At 41.5% G+C, this 22848-nt stretch overlaps 3 protein-coding genes across 3 annotated transcripts; 1 reads left to right on the top strand and 2 right to left on the bottom strand.

The window, feature by feature from the left end:
* Positions 1-3841: 3841 nt before the first annotated feature.
* Positions 3842-5671, bottom strand: LOC129758007 (uncharacterized). Its single transcript, XM_055755428.1, has one exon. The coding sequence runs from the start codon at positions 5669-5671 to the stop codon at positions 3842-3844; it is 1830 nt and encodes a 609-aa protein (XP_055611403.1).
* A 1535-nt stretch (positions 5672-7206) lies between these two features.
* Positions 7207-9099, top strand: LOC129757996 (uncharacterized). Its single transcript, XM_055755419.1, has one exon. It carries the CDS (start codon positions 7207-7209, stop codon positions 9097-9099), a length of 1893 nt encoding a protein of 630 aa, XP_055611394.1.
* A 1445-nt stretch (positions 9100-10544) lies between these two features.
* LOC129757986 (glutamate receptor ionotropic, NMDA 3A-like) lies at positions 10545-12449 on the bottom strand. The gene has a single exon (XM_055755407.1). The coding sequence runs from the start codon at positions 12447-12449 to the stop codon at positions 10545-10547; it is 1905 nt and encodes a 634-aa protein (XP_055611382.1).
* Positions 12450-22848: the final 10399 nt, after the last annotated feature.

Here is a 22848-nt window from a genome sequence, read left to right as displayed (position 1 = left end):
CTGCGACGTAGTTCCACCTCCCCGTGGTGCAGAGTGGAAACGTGTCTGCAAGTCCGGCGTATTGCAGATGTACGGCCAAGAGAACTACACCAAACCCACTAGAGGCCGTCGACGGGTCCCGCCAAACCCGCGCGGAAGAAGTGGTGCACCCGGGTACTTAGGTACCAGTACTTGGGTGTGAGTGTGATGGTCCAACACGCTGTCGGGGGGTCATGACCCTGATATGCGGATGCGACCGGAGGGAGAGCGATCGCCAACTTGTTTTGCGCTTCGGTGGGTATAGACCCGTCTCGCAAAATGAGTAGATGCGCAAAGTGGTGGCCAATGGTGGGCCGATCACTTAGGGACGTGTTTACACGTCAGTGTCCGAGAGGCACATTCTGCCGGAGGTGTCAGGGTTCGACACGCGTTTCGGGAATTGATGCGCCCAAATCGCGAGTGTGACCTGATGAGGGCGTTCTATAGCCCGATCTGCGCTTCGGGTGGTGAAGCGCCCGACTTGAAGATCGGGTAGTTGCGCTGGGTGGTGACTTAAGTCAACACTATTTGTGAGTTCGGAGGAGTCTGAGTCCTACACGTAGCCTAGGGGGCTTACCCCCCCTACCCGCGTGTTTGAACAGAGAAAGTGCCGTCGACAACTCGCTTTGTGTTTCTGGATCTTGGACTGGATTCACAAAGTTAGTAGTTGCGCTACGTGGGGACCTCATTCACACGATGAGATGTCGGGTCCTAACTCGTCAGAGGAGGGGTCGCGCATCGAGTTGTGTTAGAATGAGGCTATGCTATCAGAGGGTTCGGAAACGAGTATTGCCTTGGAGCGCACTAGCGCGAAATGACCTCCCACTATTGAAGCAAAGTGTGTCAAACAGTTCGAGGTGGGAACAAAGGTCAGTGGCCCCAGGTGGACTTTATGGCGTAGGGGGTACAGTGTTCCTTAGCATTGTATCATGAGTCGTCCAATTGCACCCATGGACCCAGAGTAGCAAACTGGGGGGACGCGGTGGCTCGCCGTGCCTTGGAATGCAATCCGTAAAATGGATTTACCACCTGGGTTAACAACTAATAAAAAAAACGCTACAATATCCGGAGATACAAAGAGTACATCGAACCGTAAAAGGAAAAATCTTATTGAAATTTATAAGATACATAATGTATATGATAGAAACACAAGATAACGATAAAAATGTAAATAGTTTGAGACATTATTTAACCATGTACACATAAAGTAAAATAAATAAAAGCATAAAAACCCAAAAAAAAAAAAATCTGAATCTGAAACTGAAATCTGAATCTGAAATCTGAATCTGAAATCTGAATCTGAAATCTGAATCTGAAATCTGAATCTGAAATCTGAATCTGAAATCTGAATCTGAAATCTGAATCTGAAATCTGAATCTGAAATCTGAATCTCAAATCTGAATCTGAAATCTGAATCTGAAATCTGAAACTGAAATCTGAATCTGAAATCTGAATCCGAAATCGGAATCTGAAATCTGAATCTGAAATCTGAAATCTGAATCTGAAATCTGAATCTGAAATATGTAATCCTGAAATCCTAAATAAAATCCAGCATCCAAAATACCTTTTTCAATCTAAAACGCATTTGCTTCACATTCTAACAATCGAAAAAATAAGAAAGTCATTGTAATATTGTGTAAAGAATGAATACTTACCTTAAACGACTGTAATTTATCCTTCATTATCATTAGCGATTGAAATACATCGAACTTCAATTAAATGAAAGGGGAAGTCGATTTCACTTCGTCAATGAAGAAAAAAACCTACTAGTCATTCCACACGAAAACAAAAGTAACACTTTCCACTTTCTTCGGTCGTCGAAAATGCACGTGTTTTCGATTCAGACAAGCCTACTGTGCCTAATTTTACGTCTTTCAGTCTCCCAGTTTATCGCTGAAGTCGAACACTGTGCCTACCTGGATCAGCTTTTAGCTCGAACAGTCGCTTCCATCATCGAAGAATACTTTCGACACCCGTTTGATGCCGTATTAGTTACTCGAAACTCGAGCACTGCAATAAGTGGGATATTACAGAACGATCTTCTTGACGATGTTTTAAGTTTGATGTCTAAAGATTTAGCAGTTCAAATTCAGCAATCACCAAAAACGCCAATTCGACCTAGTTCGTCGAACGTATTCGTTGTGGACGATTACGAAAGTTTCCGAAGAGTCTTCGCCCAGATGAGTTTCGATAAGTTTGAGTATTCCGGACGTTACTTGGTGATCATCTACGGGAAAAGTGTTCAAGACTTGGAGGAGTTGCTTCTACGAGTTTTGAGTGACTTGTGGTCATTGGATATTTTCAATGTTAACATTGCGACGACAATGGAAGTCGACGGAACGATTGGCATTTACACATTCTTTCCGTATTCTTCGAGTTATTGCGGGGAAGTTCACCTTGTATTGTGGTCCAATACTTCAGATTCGCTTCCAGGGACGAATCTTTACCCGAATCGGTTGAAAACCTTCCACGGATGTTCGCTTACAGCTGGAACGTTCGAAGCGAAGCCGTACACAATCATTCCTAGGCTGGAGAATTCACCTCAAATGACGTTACTGGGTTTCGAGTCCGATTTGGTGAGACTTCTCGAGAACAAGCTGAACTTTACCGTTCTATATAAGATCCCACCTAATGATGAATCCTGGGGATTTGCTCGCGAGCTCGGGAAGAGTACCGGTATTATGAAAATGATCCAGGAGGAGGAGGTCGATTTCGGAATCGGATGTATGGCGTTCGCTTACGATCGTCATCATTACCTGAAACCAGGAAAAGCTCACTACACCAGTAAAGTATTGTTTGCAGTTCCATCAGGTCGACCTTTCACAGCTTTCGAAAAGTTGTTCAGACCGTTTTCCTTGTCTATTTGGGCATTAATCATAGGATACCTGTTCAATGGAGCTCTGCTTACTATCATACTTCGATTGAGCAATCGCAATCTGCGAAATTTCTTCTATGGTGCTAACACGAATATGCCATACTTGAACATGATCAACATTTTCCTAGGTGGAGCCCTTCGACATACCCCAAACCGAACTTTCGCCCGAACCTTACTGATCTTCTGGATCTACTTCTGTTTTGTCATCCGAACCGCATATCAGGGGTCGCTGTATCAGTACTTGCAAAAGGCCTTAAACCATCCCCCGCTTAGCACGATGCAGGACATCGATCGATCCGGCGTCAACTATCACATGCTGGAAATCGGAAAGCGCTACTTCCTAACAATGCCCTACATTTTGGAAAGGTACACCTTTTTAACCTAAATCGTAAACCGTAAAAAACTTAACTTTTATGCATCTTCAGGATCACGTTCATAAGACCCGGTAAAGACAGCTTAGGAAAAACGATCGAACTTCTCGGCAAAGGTTTGATAGACGGAGTAGTCTTGATACCCCTAGACCACGCCGCCTATCACAACAAGATGTTCCCGAAGCAAGAGTTCGTGAACATAGCTCGGGAGCATGTGGGAGTTTATCCGGTGGGAATCTACTATCCCAAGAAATCTCGCCTAACCAAGATTTTCGACGAACAGATTGAACATGTGCAAAGTACCGGCCTAATGGAGTACTGGATTCGTCAATACGGAGACTACGATTTCTACAGGAGGCGACAAGACACAAAAAGGCCAAAACAGCTCAGCAACCAACATCTGGCAGGAGGTTATCAGGTGTTTGGGAGCTTACTCGGTTTAAGTTTTAGTGTATTTGTGATAGAAATAGTATCAGTACGCTTCAAGAGGCTTCAACGAGTTATAAATCATTTTGTGGACTGAAAATTAAGACAATAGAAATTAACAGGTAAATAAGGCTTTGACTTTTATTAAACTTTAATGTAGAGTACACATATTGTTAAAGTTTACCCAAACGCACTCTAGCGCAAAAGAAACAACGGCCAGTCCCAACCCAATCAACCACACTTGAAACGCTCCCAACAACTGAACCAGCGTGATCTTGCGCGGTTCATCTGTGGACGCTTCCCGCACGGTGCCGTATTTGCGATCGACAAACTTCTTCACCCAAGCTTGCGTCAACCCGGTTGACTCTAGCCTTAATATGGCATCGTCGAAGGGCTTGGTGAGGCACGAGTTCAACCTGAGCCCAACGCAGATAGGATAGTTGGCAAGCTGCTGCTTCAACATCAGATAGTAGTAGCGATCCTTGAGTTGGGAGTTGTCGAAGAGGACCTTCTCATAGTTGGACAGGCGACCACCTTGAAGTTTTCCCTGGCGAAGGGCGGTGTCGTAAGTGTCGATTTTGCTGGTTGGGATTATGCGAAGTCTTTGACGTAGCTCGGGCATCTGGTTGAAGACGTAGACTTCGCTAGGGATTACGTACACCGGAAGATTGGACTCGATGAACTTGGGTAGGGTGGCAGCAGCCAGATGAATCGGCGATTGTTGAAGGAAGTTGAAGAGAGCCTGTTGATAGATGGTTCGTAGGATAAGGCAGTACAGGATCCACATCATCAGCAGATAACGGGCGAAGTTGCGACCCGGTAGTTTGTAACTCGAACCACCGAAAAGGACGTTGAACAGGTTCAACGATGGGTTGTGAATTGATCGTCCAAACACGAAGTCTTTTACGAGAGCTGGGAACCTCTCGATGCAGAAAATAATAGCTAGCGCTGAAAGTAGACATAGCAGGAAAGCCAACCATAGCGGATTGTTGAAGGGTAGAAGAAGTTTCTCGAAGGCTTCGTAATTGGCACCGGGAGAAACGACCATTACCAGCATCGAGTAATAGTAGTTCTGGCTAAGCGACATGTACCTGTGCCGAAGGTAGTTGTACCCAAAGTATCCGAGGGTGAAGTTTGCTCGACCACTGATGACCATCTGCATGGCTCCGGTTGCCGTTCCGTTTTCATAAATCAATCCGAACCTTAGATTGTCGGGTACCTCGTGAAAGACGTACGAAAAGTTAAGCTTTCTCGAGAGGTACCTCAACAAACGTACATCTACTCCAAAAACTCTGGTCAAGTGTCCTTGCACGTCATGTTCAAGCTGCATGAACGCCGAATACGTATAAACAGGAACATGCAGCGGACATTGGTGAAGATTCGTCAACTTCGACGGAAAGTGCTTTCGATTGCTCAAGAAACGTCCATTGAAGTAAATATTCCAGACCGTAGGCTCAACCTGTTCACAAAACTTCACAGTGAAGGGAAAGAACGTGTAAGATAGGACAAATCCTTGTTTTGGCTCAGAAAAAAGAACGTGAACATTAACCACGTACAACTTCCACATGAGCCGCAGAATTTCACCGGTCATCGATTGTTGCTCAAACAGCGGGAACTCTCCAATAACAACCACCATGTAAAAGCCGTTAAAGCTGAAGAAATCGGGAGAAATACTGTTGTAAATGGCTTTGAAGGCTTCCAAACCGTCTACGAAAAAGTTGTTGAAAACTCGCGGTCTCCGAATGAACACCGAAAGGTCGTTCGCCAACTGCACCGCCACTCGACTGCCCAACTCGCTCAAAATACGATCCCCGAGATAAGCTACCTGTCCTGCAAGTCGTGGATCTTCCGATTCCCAGGTGAAGAATACTGTATACGCTTCCAGCGAGTACTCTTCACTGGTGGCGAATGCTACGAATGCTTGGGTCAGGAGTTCCACATTTCTATTTTCGGGAACTGTTAGACTTGTAACTCGATTCATGAGAAGGAATAATATTGTCAGCCGCATTTCGAATGTTTCAAATAGTTTTTCTCGGCCGCGATTTTTGCTTTTATGCTGACCATTGAACAATTGAGTGACAGACAATATTTATTACACTCATCCGTCTTGCTGCTGCTGGATGAAATTCACGGCGTAAATATTATCGCATTTTTCACTTTTTAGAAGGGTTATGTTAAATTGAAATAATTTTTGTGTTATGTTAATGACCATGGGATTCGAAAATCTTGATTGCCTGTTCCTGTTTTAAATGTGTTGTGATATTTTGTGATTTCTAAGAAAAATTCAAAAACTTCTCTTCGCAATTGACAACATCAAGAGACATTCTAGACTGAGTCGATTTGGGGTCAATTTGGAATTTCTCAAACCCTGGGGTCTTAACAGCTTCGTCTTGGTCCAAAACTCATCCAAGATTTTTTGCAAAATTTTTAAATAACGTTTACATGAGTAAATTTGAACTTTTAGGTTTGTATGGGAAAATTGAATATTTTGTACTGAAAAATCAACATCATTTTTGTTTCGTCTGTGGAACCGAGCCAGCTGATGGCTTTTGTGCCAATTTATAAAATTCCTAAAGGAAATTTTCCGCTGAACAACTTTGTCGAAGACCGTAACTTCGCATCTTATTAGGAAAGAAAGTTATTAGCTGTTTAACCTGGGTATGTCTTTCCGCATTGATTTACAATAAATTCAATTGACATCACTGCTTGAGCCTCGCGAAGTGTTGCATGGAAAGTAGTCACGCAATACCTCGCTAGGCACCCTGCAGGGATGTCAATTGAATTTATTGTTTATCAGTGCAAAAAGACATACCCCTGTTAAACAGCTAATAACTTTTTTTCCTTATAAGATACGAAGTTTAGGTCTTGGACAAAGTTGTTCAACGGAAAATTTCCTCTAGGAATTTTATAAATTGGCACAAAAGCCATCAGCTGGCACGGTTCCACAGACGAAACAAAAATGATGTTGATTTTTCAGTACAAAAAATTCAATTTTCCCATACAAACCTAAAAGTTCAAATTTACTCATGTAAACGTTACTTAAAAATTTTGCAAAAAATCATGGATGAGTTTTGGACCAAGACGAAGCTTTTAAGACCCCAGGGTTTGAGAAATTCCAAATTGACCCCAAATCGACTCAGTCTATTCCCTAAGGTTTCGTTTTAGGTCCTCTTTTTTACAAATTTAAGGTCAAATTTATCAACTCTTGCACATAAGTTCATGATAACTTTTCATTGTCTGAACAGATTTAAAAATCAGTTCAGTGATTTATCTTTTAGACACCTAAAATAATGAAAAAATATGTGAACAATTGATCTAATCCATCATATTTCTGACGAAGAAAAAACCTCCACAGATTACCGCATTTTTATCATCCTTCCCCGAGAGATAGTGTGAAAATCAACGAATGTTGCATGATTCTTTAAGCACTTTCGCGTGACCAGTACTCACGCGAAATATTTGTCGCATCGGCCGAAAATAAACTGTCGTTAATGCCTTTCGATTAGTCTTTCGACGATGTCCCACTTAGTGGGACTTCTGCTCTTGTTGAGCCGCGGTTCGGCTCTCCTTGAAATTCCGGAATCAAAAAATACACTACTGATCCAGGCAACGTCGGAAATTTTGAAAAACTGTTTCACCTTGGACGTCAAAACGATCCGGTTTTCGTTGTTTCTAACCAAACGATGGAACTCTCTGATTTCGAGGGTGTTGGATAGTCTCGATGAACCGGTCCCAGTGATTATAGATCGATCACACGTACCGCAACTAACGAGCAATCTGAAAATCTACTACAATGTAGTTTTGATTGATTCCGATCAGTCGTTTGTTGATTTCGAAAGGGCTTTACCTTCGTATCAGTACGAAACGGTTGGCTTCTATATGATTGTTTGGCTGCAGCAGAACTCTTCGACGATACCTACGAAGCTTCTTTCTTCAATGGCTAATCTTTTGCTGTTTAAGACAATTGTTCTGCACAATACGGAAGAGGAAATTGAGCTATACACGTATTTTCCATACGGAGTTAATGCATCCAGTTCTGATCGAGTGTCGCATTGGAATTCATACAGCGAAAATGGATTCAAGTTATCCAGGCCGAACTTCCCGTTGAAATTGACGAACTTCTATGCAGCTCCTCTTCGCGTTGCTGTATTCGACATCGACCCCTTCATGATGGTCAAATGTGATCAGAAGGGCATTCCCATAGATTACAAAGGCATCGACGGTCATCTTCTGAAAGCTCTTTCGGAGGAGCTGAACTTTACCATCCAACCAATAATGCCTTTGCCTACCATCAGATGGGGTGTATTGCACGAAAATGGATCCGCAACTGGAGCTACCGCAATGGTCCTCAACGGAACCGTAAACTTAACTCTCGGTTTCTTCGGAAACAACTTCATACGATCCCGATTTCTATCGAGCACCAGTGATCACTACCAAACATCCCTGGTGATGATCATCTCTCCGGGTCTCGAATACGGTGACTTCGAAAAACTGCTGCTCCCGTTTCAACCTTCACTGTGGATCACTTTCACGCTTGTCTGTGTGACCGGACTGTTCATCATGGCCGTTCTCGAAGTATTCCCTACTTCAGCACAAACCATCGTCTACGGAACTCCCAATCACGCCCCGTTACTCAACTTTTTTCAATCGGGCCTTGGCTACGCAATCCTAGCCATTCCGCAGCAGAACTTCCCTCGACTGCTTCTGCTCATCTGGATTTTGGGCACCTTCATTCTCCGAACCGTCTATCAACAGATAATGTTCAACAACCTGTGCCGATCGCAGAACCGCTCCTCCGCTCAAAACTGGCCCCAGTTCGTGGCCAGCAATTATCGCATCTTCGCTCTAACGCGTGAACTCTACGTCTACCAGGGACTCCCGGAGTACGTCAAAAAGCAGATAACCATCATCCCGGACAGCCAAGCTAACGACGCCCTGAGAGGTATTCGCAGTGGTCAACTACGGGGAGCTCGCATTATCATCCCCGAGGAAATTCACTCTAAGAACCAGAGAGCGCTAGACGAGGGCCGGCATGAGTTCTACCGGATGTTCCGGGAGCCGCTCTACGGCTACTCGGTGGCTGTGTTCTTCAGGAAAAATTCACCCCTGGTCGAACCCTTCAATATCCACATCGGACAGCTGATTACGCATGGGTTCATCGTGCGTTGGAAGGATCAGACGCTCGATCGCGACTTGGTGCAGATGGTGCGGCAGTGGGAATCTAGCGGTACGGCACGGGCCCTTTCGTTCGAAATGTTGAACGGAATTTTTGAGCTTTTTGCCATAGGAATGGCGTGTTCGTTGGTGGTTTTTGTCCTGGAGTTGGTGGTGTACCGATTCCGATCTTCTAAAGAACCTAATAAGACATTTAATTCAGAAAAAGTTTCTCGTCGTCCTGAAATTGATTAAAATGATTAAAATAAATTTGTGTTTTACCAATCTTGTTAAATAAATCTGAAATATTGTCTATTTTGATTTTTTTTTTATATTAAAATCCATCAAAAAGTTCTGTTTACAATCAAAAGGGGAGAAGTAAATTTTGCCGCATCGATGTTGGTAAACAATGCGAAGTACACAATGTAAACAAAGCCGGAACATAACAATGGCGTGCTAATGGGTGGTCTGGTCTTAACAGGAGAAGCCTACGAACAAACTTTTTTTAACTATTCAGTCAGAGTATCGTCGTCCATTATCGATTGGTCGACGCATGCACGCCAACCATCATCCTGAATCAGCTGATGGTGTCGTGCGAACACGCAATTAATAGCGGTTTGCAGCTGACATTGACACGAACAAGAACGTCATCGTCATCATTCATATATAAGCTTCAGTAGTCAGTGTTGGTAAAATGAAACAGAGGCGGGCCTCAAAATGCTAAAAAATGGAGCCGTTTCCGATTTAATGGTCTGTTCCAAAGTGTTCCAAGCATGATTTGGGCTTTGAGCTTATTTCATTTTTTTCATTTTATATTTTTTTTTGGTTTGCATTTTTGACGGTTTTTAAACGGTTTTTGCAAATTTATACCGGAATCGAAACGAAAAAGGAAAAGAAATAAAAAGATCATATGTGCACGTATTTAACATCAGGAAAACGATTTAAATTACACAAGATAAAAAAAATGGATAAAAAAAATAAAAAACCGTTAATACAACGTTGTACAAGCTATTTCGATCGTTTTCTCAATTTTTGTATCGTCTTGGAACCTTTTTTGTGATACTTTGGAGCTGTGTTTGCCTTTTTCTGTAAGCAATGGGTTCTAGTCCTGTTAGCAGCTTATGGGTAAGATGTATTTTTCCCGTGTAGCTGTATAAATTCGAATGATCAATCAGCTGCCAGCTGAGTTAAGAGGACAGCTTGAAATTGGAAAGCGAGTTGAGAGGACAGCCTAAGCGTGTCGACAGAAATTTCGAGCGAGTTGAGAGGACAGCTTGAAATTGAATGGCGAGTTGAGAGGACAGCCTGAAAGTATCGATAGAAATTTCAAGCTGTTCTCTCAACTCGCTTGAAATTTCTATCGGTACTTTCAGGCTGTCCTCTCAACTCGCCATTCAATTTCAAGATGTCCTCTCAACTCGCTCGAAATTTGTATCGATACGCTTAGGATGTCCTCTTAACTCGCCTGTCAATTTCAAGCCGTCCTCCAACAAAACAGATTTTATACGATAACAATTGGAAACTGGAGTCGGTCAGTAATCAAAAAAATAGATTCATAGTGCTCATTTATTATTCAAACAGTGTTTTTGTAACATTATCTCGTGCTGATTTGATTGAACGGAAAGAAAACACATCCAACCTACTGATATTAACCTGAACACCAAATAAACTTCAAACAAAGAGTGATGGATCAACCCAAATTAGCGTGACATTTCAACTCGATGATCAGCAGCTCTACGCCTCAGCGCCCCTGGTAACTTTTCACGTTTTATACCCATTCTCCACCACACGTATTCGAGGCAAAATACCAGAGTAGCCAAAATCATCCCAACAATGTAGATTCCGAAAACGTCGGCCAAAGCATTCAGAGATATTGGACGCGCCTGCGGTTGGGTCTGCAGGCTGCGTTGGTACACTTCGAGGTTACGATCGAACACTTTCTGCCTCCAGTGCTGCACAAAGCCATGCGCTACCAGTTGCCGTAGCTTCGGGTCGAATACTTTAACCAACGGAGAGTTTTTCGGAAAGAAAATCGCAATCGGGGCACTGTACAAACGTTCCGGGAATATCTGATAGAATGCATTGCTACCTCTGGTGAAAAACTTCTGGTTGAAATAGAGCGCAGACTCCAAATACAAACTAGCTGCACCACGAATGTTTCCGAAGCGTATTCCCTTGTAGATTGAAGAATACTGTTGGCTCGTCATTGTCGTAATACGAGGTTCAACATTTGGGGGAACATTTTCGTAAAAGTACTGTTGCCTGTCCATTGCGAAGATTCGGTAACCTCCAGCGACGAATTGGTCCCAATTTTGAGCAGTGCTGTGGTTCTGCAGGCGACTCAAGTGATCAAACATGATTTGCTGGTAGACTGTTCGGAGTACGAAGCAGCAGCTGATCCATAGCAGTAGAAGAAATCGGGCAAAGTTTCTCGTTGGCAAGAGTTCTAACGAGTCACCCAAGGTCGATTTTACGAAATTTACCACAGGCGTTTGATTTAAGGAACCAAATACGAAACCTTGAACTGCTTTAGGGAAAAATTTCAACACACCTATTGTAATGATACCAACAAAAAACACTGCGCTAAAGCTTATCCACACTGAAAATTGAAATGGTAACAGTAGACGTTCGAAGGGACCGTATTCAAGGCCTGGTGAAATTACCATTATAATGGACGTCTGGAAATAGGGATAAGCGTAGGAAAAGAATGTATGCTTGTTCAAGTTTAAGGCAAAAAATCCTAGAGTAAAGTTGGCAGTTCCGTTCAATACCAGACCCACTGCACCGGTGCCTGTTCCATTTTGGGACAAAACACCCCATAAAACGGGTGCTGCCGAAATGTGAGGAATTATGGTGAAATTCAGCAGCTGAGATAAACACTTCAACAGATCACCATCGATTCCTACGAAGTCGATAACACGTTGATGTTTGTCATAAACTGGTGACATTATAGGTGCCATGTTGATGGTTGCCATCTGCAAAGGTGCTGCAAAGAAGTTTGTAACTTTCGGATTGAAGTATGAAGAGCAGTTACATGTCTTGTATGATGTCGGATCAAAATACTGACTTCTGATGAACGGTGAAGTTTGATCGATTGTACCAAACGGTACGAAGTTACAAAAATGGACAGCATTTTTCATGCGGAAAAGGGTTGCTACGTTGAACATCTGCAATTCAGCTGTCAAATGCAGAAGTGATGTCGGCATCCAAGGTTGATCGTCCTCCAGAAAGGCTATCACGAAGTAACTGTTGACATTGAAGTTCTTTTTCAGCAACACATCACATAAATCGTAGTAGGCGTCCTTCGAATCAATGAAAACGACACTGTAATAAACTCCATTGTTATCTGTAGAGGAAAAAACAGATGGATCAACAAGTGCCACGGGAACTCTGTAGTTCAAACGTGTTAAAAATTCATCCAAAAAAGTTGACCATTTGTTGTGCAACATCATGGGTAGGTGTATAGATTTTGCGCGAGCTACGAAACAACTTTCCACAACGGCTATCGTAGCATCGACCAGCAAATCCGTTGGAGCTGGATGTAGCTGAGAAGATGTCTGCTGAAATTGGACAGCTACCAGACAAAACAAGATTAAGCAAAACATATTTCCAATGATTGCGTGAATTTTTTGGACAGCGGTCTTTTATACCAATGTTGATGGTAGATTTAATAGATTTTCAGTTAAAATAATAAAACTGTTTAATGTGGAATCAAAGCTGATAATCAGGTGAACTCTATGACCCTTGACTTAGAAATCGCGTGTCGAAACTCCGGCTCTTGTTCCAAATGAAAAGAAACTTCCTTATGATGTTTCACGCTGCGATCCGAAAGTAATGCACAATTTTGACTAGTTCCACTAATGTTAACATGTGTTTTCGAATTATAAGTTATCTGTGCTCCGTCCGATGCTCGCCCCCATCTGCCAAAAGCAGCTCTTATCAGAGCCTCCCTCTTCCTCCTCTTTCCGAAAGAGTTCGATCTCGTTCAACAAGACGACTGAGATCTCTAGCCATGCTAGGCATTTCAGGCGGACAGTCTCTTATGACCTGCGTCCATCGATGAAACAACCACGAGGGAATCAAGTCACATCGGTGGTAGTTCCTATACAGTCCACAGAACAGAACAGAAAATGGTCCTTCGAGCCGGATGAAAAAGCCGGTACCTTCGTTGCGAATGAAGCAAAGATAAGCAAAGAACGAGAAAATAAATGGCAACAAAGAAAGCAGAGAGGAAGCAGCGAGTGCGAATCTACAAGACAGAAGAGGGCAATGCTGAGCTCACCCCACCTCAACTACGAGTATACCAGCGGAATGTGGACAGATCCAAGTCAGATTCCATCAAGCTGCAATGCGAGATCATCGGCATGTCATCGTCATCACCAGTCGAACGAGAGCGGAAGGACGAAGTCTACTTTGCCTTTTCGGTCCTTCAGAAGGAAGCGTCGGTGGCAATCGAGAGTTTGTTAGACAAAGCGAGACAACAATCAGCTCGCAAGCCACAGTTAGCCAGAATCCAGCAACGCGTTGGTCGTCATCGAAGAGACGGAAATTCCACCAAGGCATGGATACGAGAGAAATCAACCCTATCAAGCGAACCCAGAGCCTCCATAATCGTCTAGGTTCAAGGTACAAGTCCAGGAGTGAGTCAGCAAGTGAGCCAATTAACGACGGCTTGTCCTCAAACGCCGCGCCTTTCGTTCGATAGTCCAATTTCGAGAAACATCTTTTCTGACGCGGGGTATGTTCAGTCCACCAAGCCAGAGATGCCAATGTGCCTGATTTTTCAGGCATTGCCTGATTTTTCGAGGCTCTGCCTGATAACCTGATAAGCCATTGAATTGCCCTGATTTTTGAAAATATGCCTGATTTTGCCTGATTTTTGCGAATGTCATGAAAAATGGGTAGTAAGGAACTTGAGTGAGTACCATAGCTGAAGTGAAAAAGTGAAAATGTGGCTGAATCAAAGCAATCGATAGATTCCCGTTGATAGTTATTTAAGATTTAAATGGAATCTTTCGATTGCTTGATGCAGTAGAATTATTCTACCAAGTAGGCTCACAACACATATTAGAGTGAAAATGTGGAGCGATGATCAAAAAAAAAAAAATGTCATCACTGTGAGCGAAATGTCCGTTACTTTAACATTGCCTGATTTTGCCTGATTTTTATTTCGCCTGCTCCCTGATTTTTGAAAAAACATGTTGGCAACCCTGCACCAAGCGGTCTAAAAAACGAGAAAACCCGAGAGAATGGAGAAAGCCCGATGTGCGACGCCCGAGTAGCGACCAGCGTTGCCAGATCTACAAATTTTAAGCATTTCTATGGATCGATGGACGGATGTACTTTGAATTTTCTACGGATTATCGCGAAAATTATAGGGATTCTGCGGATAAATGGAAATTCTACGACAATCAGAAAAAAGGTCAAGTTTCATTTTGCCTAAATCAGTACATTTTTCCTTTTCCGTCAAACCTACGGAGATTTGAGCGGATGGCAACGATTGCTGGTAGCGAGTATTATAATAAAGAACAAGAAACGGTCGCGTCCCAGCGAGGCGAGTATTAATCCAACCTTCAAGCGAGCAGCATCGGCCCGGAAGAACCGAGAGCGGCTCAAAAAGAGAGCCAGCGCTGCTTCAAGGCCACCAGAGAGAAGCGGCATCCAATCAGCCGCTACGCGATAAATGCGGTTCATTAATTCGATGCTGGCGGTTCTCGTGGTGGCTGAGTCAACGACGAAATGATAGCCAAATCGACACCGGATACGGACAGGTAAGGGCCGATTATATAAAGTGTCCAAATTTTAGATTCTAAATTGAATTTTTTCTGTTTTTTTCTTCCAGGTTGCAACTGCCAGCAAAAACAAAAGATGTCGATGGCTGCGTCCGGCACAACCCCAGTGAATTTGTTAGTGCAGATCGTTAGCTTGGCATTTCCCTCGCCGGAAGGTACCCAGGATCGGCGCTAATTAAATTTCATTTTACAAAGTTTTTAATAAGGTCACAAAAAATGTGAAAAATAAATTAAAAGTGAAGTGATTTGTGTACTCTACTAAATACAAACATTCCTTGCGCTTTTGTAGAGAAAAAAAAACAACAGATTTCGAGATTTCAGATCCGGTGCGGAATTTTTCACCGGTTTTTGCCAAAATTTTAGTAAAAATAGCGGCGGTTAACTTTTTCTCTGATTGGTCAAATTTTGGTAGAAAAAAATTGCTAAATTGGTTGCTAGATTTCTAGCTGGTCAAATTTGAGCAAAATTTTGCTAAATTCCGACCTCGATAATTTTATATGTATAGATTCATCGCATTTGAAACTGATAAAATATGTGAAATTTCTACGAGAAACGAATATAAAATTTGAGCGAAAAAAGAATTCCACTTCGAAAATCATTGAACAAATCTAATCTTCACAGTTCAAAATAAAAATCAACTGTGATGTTATGATTTTTCTAAACAAAAAACGACAACAAAGCGGACCAACGTCTGTCTCAGGAAATACTTGACTACAACAACATTTCGAAAAATCATTGAACAAAACTAATATTCACAGTTCAAAATAAAAATCAACTGTGAATGATTTTTCAAAATAAAAAGCATCAACAAAACGGATCAACGCCTGTCTCATTAAATACCTCGTCGTTCCAAAGGAAGAGTGATCAGTGAAAGTAAACAAGTGCAAATAGTTTCCGAAACAAAATAAAGATGAATCATAGATCGTAGCCAGCAGTAAACTTGTGTTCTCTTTGTTTCGCTCTCCATCTTGCTCCGATGCCATGCCGCAATCAATCGGCACTTTTCAGAGCACTCTCAAGAACAAGTTTATCGTCGCTGTCTTGGCCTCCAGGTACAGTCCGGGGCTGGCTTAACTGAGCGGCTAGCTTGAGTAAGAGAGCGTCACCCGTTTTTCAATGTGACGGGGCCTCCTAGAAAATACACCCGTCACCCGAATATGGGTGCCATGGCGACAAACGTGCTAGAAGAGGCTCGCTCCCGCATGGGGAGTGAGTCCCATCATTGCATGGTCGTTTTGCCAAGCGCCGCATCTAGAGTCCACTTTGGTTGTTCATGTCCCAACACTTGAGAATTTCCGGTTTCCTATGATCCGTCATTGGAGTATTGATTCATGCCAAGATAAAGCTAATCAAATTTTAGAGACATCCTGTTCATTAATTTTCGGAATAAACTACCTATTTACTTGTTCTTAATAATACCTCCAAGTCACTGTACAAAATCAACAATGAACAGCTCCACCCCTCAATACAGGAAACTTCTTGCGAAACCAGACACATTCGAGGCAAAATACCAGTGCTGCCACGCACGAGTATGCACCTATTTGTATTATACATCCATCCTCTCCTTGAAAAACTTAATACCATCTGTAATAACCCTTTGGACTTAGTAGTAGCCTACGCCGACGATATCTCAGTAATAATATCAGATCCACAAAAACTAACTTTAGTTAAAAGAGCTTTTGAAGACTTTGAATCTTGTGCGGGTGCAATCCTGAATGCAAACAAAACTGTAGCAATGAATATTGGACAGTCGCAATCATCTTTTCAAAATGATTGGAAGATTCCAAAAGATTCAGTAAGAATTTTGGGTATCACATTTTTCAATTCACTTAAGACCACTATCGAAATAAATTGGGGAGAACTGATTCGAAAAACATCTCAACTTATGTGGATATTTAAGCCTCGAGTGTTGTCTTTGCGACAGAAAGTCGTTATTGTCAATACTTTTGTAACATCGAAACTTTGGTATTTATCATCTGTTCTCAGCATCCCAAATGCACAAGCCGCTAGAATAACCTCGCAAATAGGTTCATTCATATGGGGACGATACCCTAGAAGGGTGTCAATGGAAAACCTTTCCCTGCCTCAAGAGGATGGTGGTCTTAACCTGCATCTACCTATTAAGAAATGTAAATCGTTGCTCATTTCAAGATTCCTAAAAAGCCTGGAATGTACATCTTTTGCTGCTTCATTCTCAGCACAAATGGATAATCCCCCAAATATAAGTGGTATTCCAGCTCTGTATCCTTGCCTGAAAATTATAGCCAAAGAAATTCCATACATCGAAGACCGATTAAAAGATCATCCTTCAGCCTCAGCTCTCTACATGAACTTCAGAAAAAACGCGAATAAGTTGAAAATCGTTGAAGAACATCCCCAAAGGCATGGAGACTTGTATGGAAAAACTTACGAAAATCAACTTTAAACTCCGATGAAAAATCCCAAATGTACCTCCTCATACATCAAAAAATTCCACATGTTGCTCTTATGGCTAGAACTGGTAGAGCAAACAGTCCCAATTGCGAACATTGTCAGAATGCGGTAGAAACGTTGGAACATAAATTTTCATCATGTACCAGAGTTAATCACCTATGGAATCACCTGAAGCTACAATTGAAACCGTTTTTAGGCAGAAATATTTCTTTCAACACGTTTGCGTTCCCGGAACTAAAATTAATAAGTCGAGTAACAAAAAATAAAGCTCTAAAATTGTTTATTACATATGTAAACTTTGTGTTAGATGCTAGAAATTTGTTTACTACTGATAATCTTGATTTTGTTTTTGAATGTTACTGTTCTTAAATTATAGTATTATGTACAAATAAAAACGTTTTTACAAAAAAAAAAGTATACCAACGATGTAGAGCTAGTACGAAAATGGAAGTCAAATGACCCCGGTAACCCTGGGCTTCGAAATCGCGTGACGAAACTGGAGTAATTATGTTTAGCAAGTACGTGTGTGATACACCATGACTCAATTGACCTACAACGTTGAAAGATATAAAAGCCATTTATCAATGTTATTACAATTATAAAGTTCAAAACCATTCAAGTGATTTTTTTTCAACATGTTTAACGCCTTAAAATATTTCAATCGACTTTAGCCTGGACGGAACCCGTAAACGGCTTTCTGAAATCTGATCCAAGTCTGTCCCATTAATTGCTATCCAGCTCATATATTTTTAAGCGTGGAACGACCAAAAAAGTTGAAGCAACTTCAACGTTGCTTATATCCCAGAATCGATAATTCGGTACAAGAATCAGCCCAACTCTGACACTGTTACCAGAATGTTACCAAATCGAAACAATTTAAGTACATGGACCATTCGATCGTCTGAACCATAAATTTATATCGACGGAACTATGACATCTTGGCTTGTCTAACGAGTTAGTATTATAGCTCAGGTCCTATCTTACTCAGAGAATGAATTCCATGTAACTGCAGTCCTTTCGAACAGCTTTGGTGGTCCCCAAGGCAGTAACTTGAGCCCCATGCTGTTCTCTCCCTGCCTCAACGTTCTTTTGCTACAACTTCCGGAAAATGCATGTTTTCATGTGCAGATGCAGTCTTGAAAAATATCACATTCATTTACCTGACAGCGCCAAACATTGAGAAAACGTCTCAGTCAGCCAGCTATTTTTCACGGTCCATGATAAACAAACAAGAGGTGCGTTCATGAAATCCACTTTCCATCACGTTCTAAGAAAATGCAGAGTATTTGAATTATAGGGTACCGTAATCATGCGAAGAACTTTGGAATGTTGTATTCGGAAGAATATTTTGATTAGGAGAATTATTTATTTCAATGTCATCGTGTTGCGTCGAAATTTTGCAACATTGTGCAGATGAGCTTGAATTGATTCCACAACTCAAAAAACGCACATGACTTCTGCTGAGTTCACACATACTTCAACATGTTTGCTAGTTGGTGCAAACTTAGCTGCATTTCCAAGTGCATATTTGTCTTCAGCTCTGACCCCTCTTTTGTTTTGTAAACAAATTCTAGTGGCACTGTAAAAGTGAGGAACAAGCCAATCTCTAGCTAAGAAAAAGGATTCTTCAAAAAGATCGTGCAAATTCCCATCGCAATGAATCACTGGCAATGTGAACCAAGCAACTAAGCTCATACAAATATATAGATATTTTATCGAAGCAATTCAATCGATTAATACTCTAAGCGATTTCCCAGATACGTTTACTTATTGCTAGCATCTCAACAGCGATTCAAAACTTCTACGCCCACCAGATGAGATTTTCCACCAAATGTATTCGAGACAAAATACCAGTACGGCCAGAAGCAAGCCGACAATGTAGAGTCCAAACACGTCGGCCATCACTTTCAGAGTCAAAGAACGCACCTTTGCTTGGTTCAGCAGTTTCCGAATGTCAGCTTCCAGATTACGACCGAAGGCGTTCTGCCTTCCGCGCTCCACAAAGCCATGGGTTACCAGATGTTGCAGTTTAACGTCGAATATTTCGACCAAAGCAGAGTTTTTCGGGAAGTAAACCACGACCGGATAGGTGATGACGCGTTCTGGAAATATTCTATAGAACAAATTCTTCCCCTCAACGTAATATTGCTGGTTATTGTAGAGAATGTTTTCCAAATATGAACTTAATGCGCCTCGAAGATGTCCACCGAAGATGAGGTCTGGGATTGTTGAATAATCTTTTGGCTTTATCATAGTAATAACCGATTTGACATTCGTAGGAAGATTGTTGTAAATAGACATATGCCGTTGCATAGAATAGATTCGGTAGCCTTCAGTGATAAATTCTTTCCAAATTTTGGTAGTACTGTGGTTTCGCTGACGACAAAAGTGTTCAAACATTATTTGCTGATAGGACGTTCGCAGTATGAAGCAGCAGCTAATCCAAACCAAAAGAAGGAATCGAGCAAAGTTTCTCGTTGGCAAGGGTCCTACCGAGTATCCCAATGTCAACTGTAGAAAGTTGACCACTGGTGTTCTGTTTGAGGAACCGAATACAAAGTTTTGAGCTGGTTTAGGGAAAAATTTCAATACACCAATCGTTATGACACCAATTGATAAAACAGCAACGAAACTCATCCACAATGAAAATTGAAATGGTAACAGAAGTCGTTCGAAAGGCCCGTATTCAAGACCTGGTGAGATGATGAGTACAAGAGACGCATAGTAATGAGGATACGTGTACGAAAAATATTTAAGCCTGCTCTGTCTTAGAGAAGAAAAACCAATAGCAAAATTGGCTGTCCCATTCAATACCAGGCCCATTGTCCCTGTACCTGTCCCATTCTCGAACACATCGCCCCATGCACTAGGCGAGAATGAAACATGAGGAATGATGGTGAAATTCAACACCTGGGATAAACACTTCAACAGATCACCATCAATCCCTTTAAAGTCTATAACGCGTTGATGTCTGTCGAACGCGACTCCCGCCATAGGAAGAACTTGTGCGATTGCTACATGTAGTGGTGCTGCGAAAAAGTTCGCAACTTTCGGTGTGAAATATGAACTGCATTCTCTGGTCTTGGAGAAAGGCAAATTGATACTTCGTCCACTAACCAACGGAGATCGGTACACTTTGGGGGCAAAAGGTTTAAAATTGTAGAGCTGCACGACTTTCTTCACGCGATAGAGAGCTACTACGTTGAACATCTGCAGATCAACTGTCAAATTCAGAAGTAATGTCGGCATCCAAGGTTGTTCGTCTTGAAGAAATATGAAAATGTAGTAACTGTTGATATTTAAGTTCCTTGTCTTTAGCAGATTGCATAAGTCATAGTAGGCATCCAGAGAATCAATGAAAACGACGATATGATTAACTTCTTTGTTGTTGGTATTGTAAAGCATAGAAGAATCTACAATGGCCACAGGAACTCTGTAGTCCAAACGTGTTAAAAGGTCATCTAGAAAACTTGGCCATTCGAAGGTCAAAATCGAAGAAAAATAAATCGGTTTCGGGTGTTCCACGAAACAACTTTCGATGATTCCAATCGCTGCATCAACAAGCGAATGTGTAGAAACCGGATACAGTTCAATGGATGTTTGGCCAAGCCGAACAGCCATCAGACAGAAGAAGAGAAATCGAATCATTTTCACAGGATAGTCATAAATTATCCGTGCTTCTATACTTTGGTGACTTTTAAAAAACGACTGCATTGTTCACAATCAAAAACATTGTTTTTCAATGTTTATTTAATGGTGGTTATTCCCAAACTACTGCATTAATTGTAGCCCTCAGCAGGTATCTGCGTAAAACCGCTTACGAACAAGAGATTCCACTCTTCATTTTCACTCGAACGATGTAGTGTGACACTGTCCCACTAATTATATTATTATACATGGTTAAAATATGATTCAATTGGGGCACGACATGACTTGATGAGCATAATTTCTCTGTTCAACTGTTCTCCAATCTCTCGGGAAACCCACATTCACCAGGTGGCGCTCCGTTTGCTCCAACCACCTCGCTCGATGCGCCCTTACTCGTCCGGTGCCTACCGGGTTGCTACCTTAACACTTGTTGCTCGAATACTGCGACTGTATACAGCTCCTTCTCGATACAAAATACAGTGCCCGTAGAAGACAACCGGTCTAATGAGCGTCAAGCTAAACTTCGTGTCTTCTCGATCGCTGTCAGTTGGATGGCTTCAGCTGGAGCTGGAGGTCGTTGAATTGCATCTTCGAACATCATGTAGGCCATCGGCTTGGCGAAGTCCCCTGCGACGCTTGCGTGATTCGAATGAACTAACCCAAAATCCGACCTTGATTGGAGCCTTGATCAATCTGGTCCGCTTTCCCGAGAAAAGTCGTTCTCGTCCATGATTTTCCAGTGTTCGTCACGGTCGATCATGTCGTATGAAACTTGGAAGTCAATGAAGGCGTGGTGCGTATGGACTTGGTACTCACGGTATTTGTGATGCATTAGGCGGCGAAGTAGGATTCAGGACAGCACATTGAAGACGGCAAAGAGAGCAGTGATCGCTCGTTAGTTCTTAAAGTCCAATTTATTTGCATTTATTTGTGCATTGATTTTTCCCCCCGCTTTCCACTGCTCCATTTTGATGAGTTCCGCTCGAGCGATTGTGCGTATAGTCTGCAGTGACTATAGGTTACTTCAGTCGAGAGGGTTATCCGAGGCGGGTTTTGTCTTTGAATGTTGTTCACTTCAGAGAGTTTTGGGCACATTTTCATTTTCGCTAGACAGGGTGGCCACAACTTCTTCATTTTGAAATTCCCGGTTTTTTCCCGGTTTTCCCGGTCATAAATTCAAGGTTTGTTCAAAGCTTTGATTATCTGATATCGTCAAAAAATATCTAAACTTTCACCTTATTTCATTGATTTTGCTGCTTTATCACACTCATGTCATTGAACATTTAAAGAAACTCGATTCTATTTTCTGGCTTTATTCACGTTTTTTACAATTGATAAAGAAAACATGCTTCACAAAAAAGTTAAGTGTACGAAAAAGCTGGGGTTAACGAAACTATAAAGGAAGTATAATATATTTTTAAAGGATGTGTTTAATTCATGCACACAAAAAAAATTAAAATGGTGCATAGAACAGGATTTTTCAACCAATCAGTCGTCATTATTGAAAGAAACAAAAAACAATCAAATGTGCAATTTAATCATTTTTAATATGTTATACTTATAAACTGACCTTTTTTTTTCTTAGCGGCCCACCACACTCCCCCATATCAAAAAGCTCATTTGAGCCCCCTGGTAATGGACGCTAACTGTTCTCAGCATGTCTGGCAGCAAACAAGAAAATAACATTAAAAACTCAAACGCGGACAAACTTTAATCATGCTGAGAACGTAAAAAATATTATTTACTACGAGGAAGTATGAAAAATAAAAGAGAATTTTACTCAATGAATCTCAGTGGAAGAATATTCCTTTGAAGAGATCCATTTCGATGATTTACAAATTAATTATTTATTTATAAGAATTGATAATAAAAAACTAAAACTAAATAATTAGAACTAAATTTACTGCTAAGAAAATAAAAAAATAGAAAATTGCTAAATTACTAAGTGAGTAAATCTGAACTTTTTCTTACACCAAGTGTGTTATAACTGGTCGCAATTCGACCAGACCGAACTGAACGCCAATATGAAAAAAATTCAGTTATCTATTGCAACGGATGCGAAACATGATAAACTACCTATCCAATAAAAATCAGAACATTTTTACTATTTTTACTGATTTTATTAGAAAAT

Source organism: Uranotaenia lowii, chromosome 1 (genome assembly GCF_029784155.1).
Source record: "Uranotaenia lowii strain MFRU-FL chromosome 1, ASM2978415v1, whole genome shotgun sequence".
Taxonomy (NCBI): Eukaryota; Metazoa; Arthropoda; class Insecta; order Diptera; family Culicidae; genus Uranotaenia; species Uranotaenia lowii.
The sequence above is the reverse complement of the archived record's forward strand: the minus strand, read 5'-3'. Positions and strand labels throughout refer to the sequence as shown.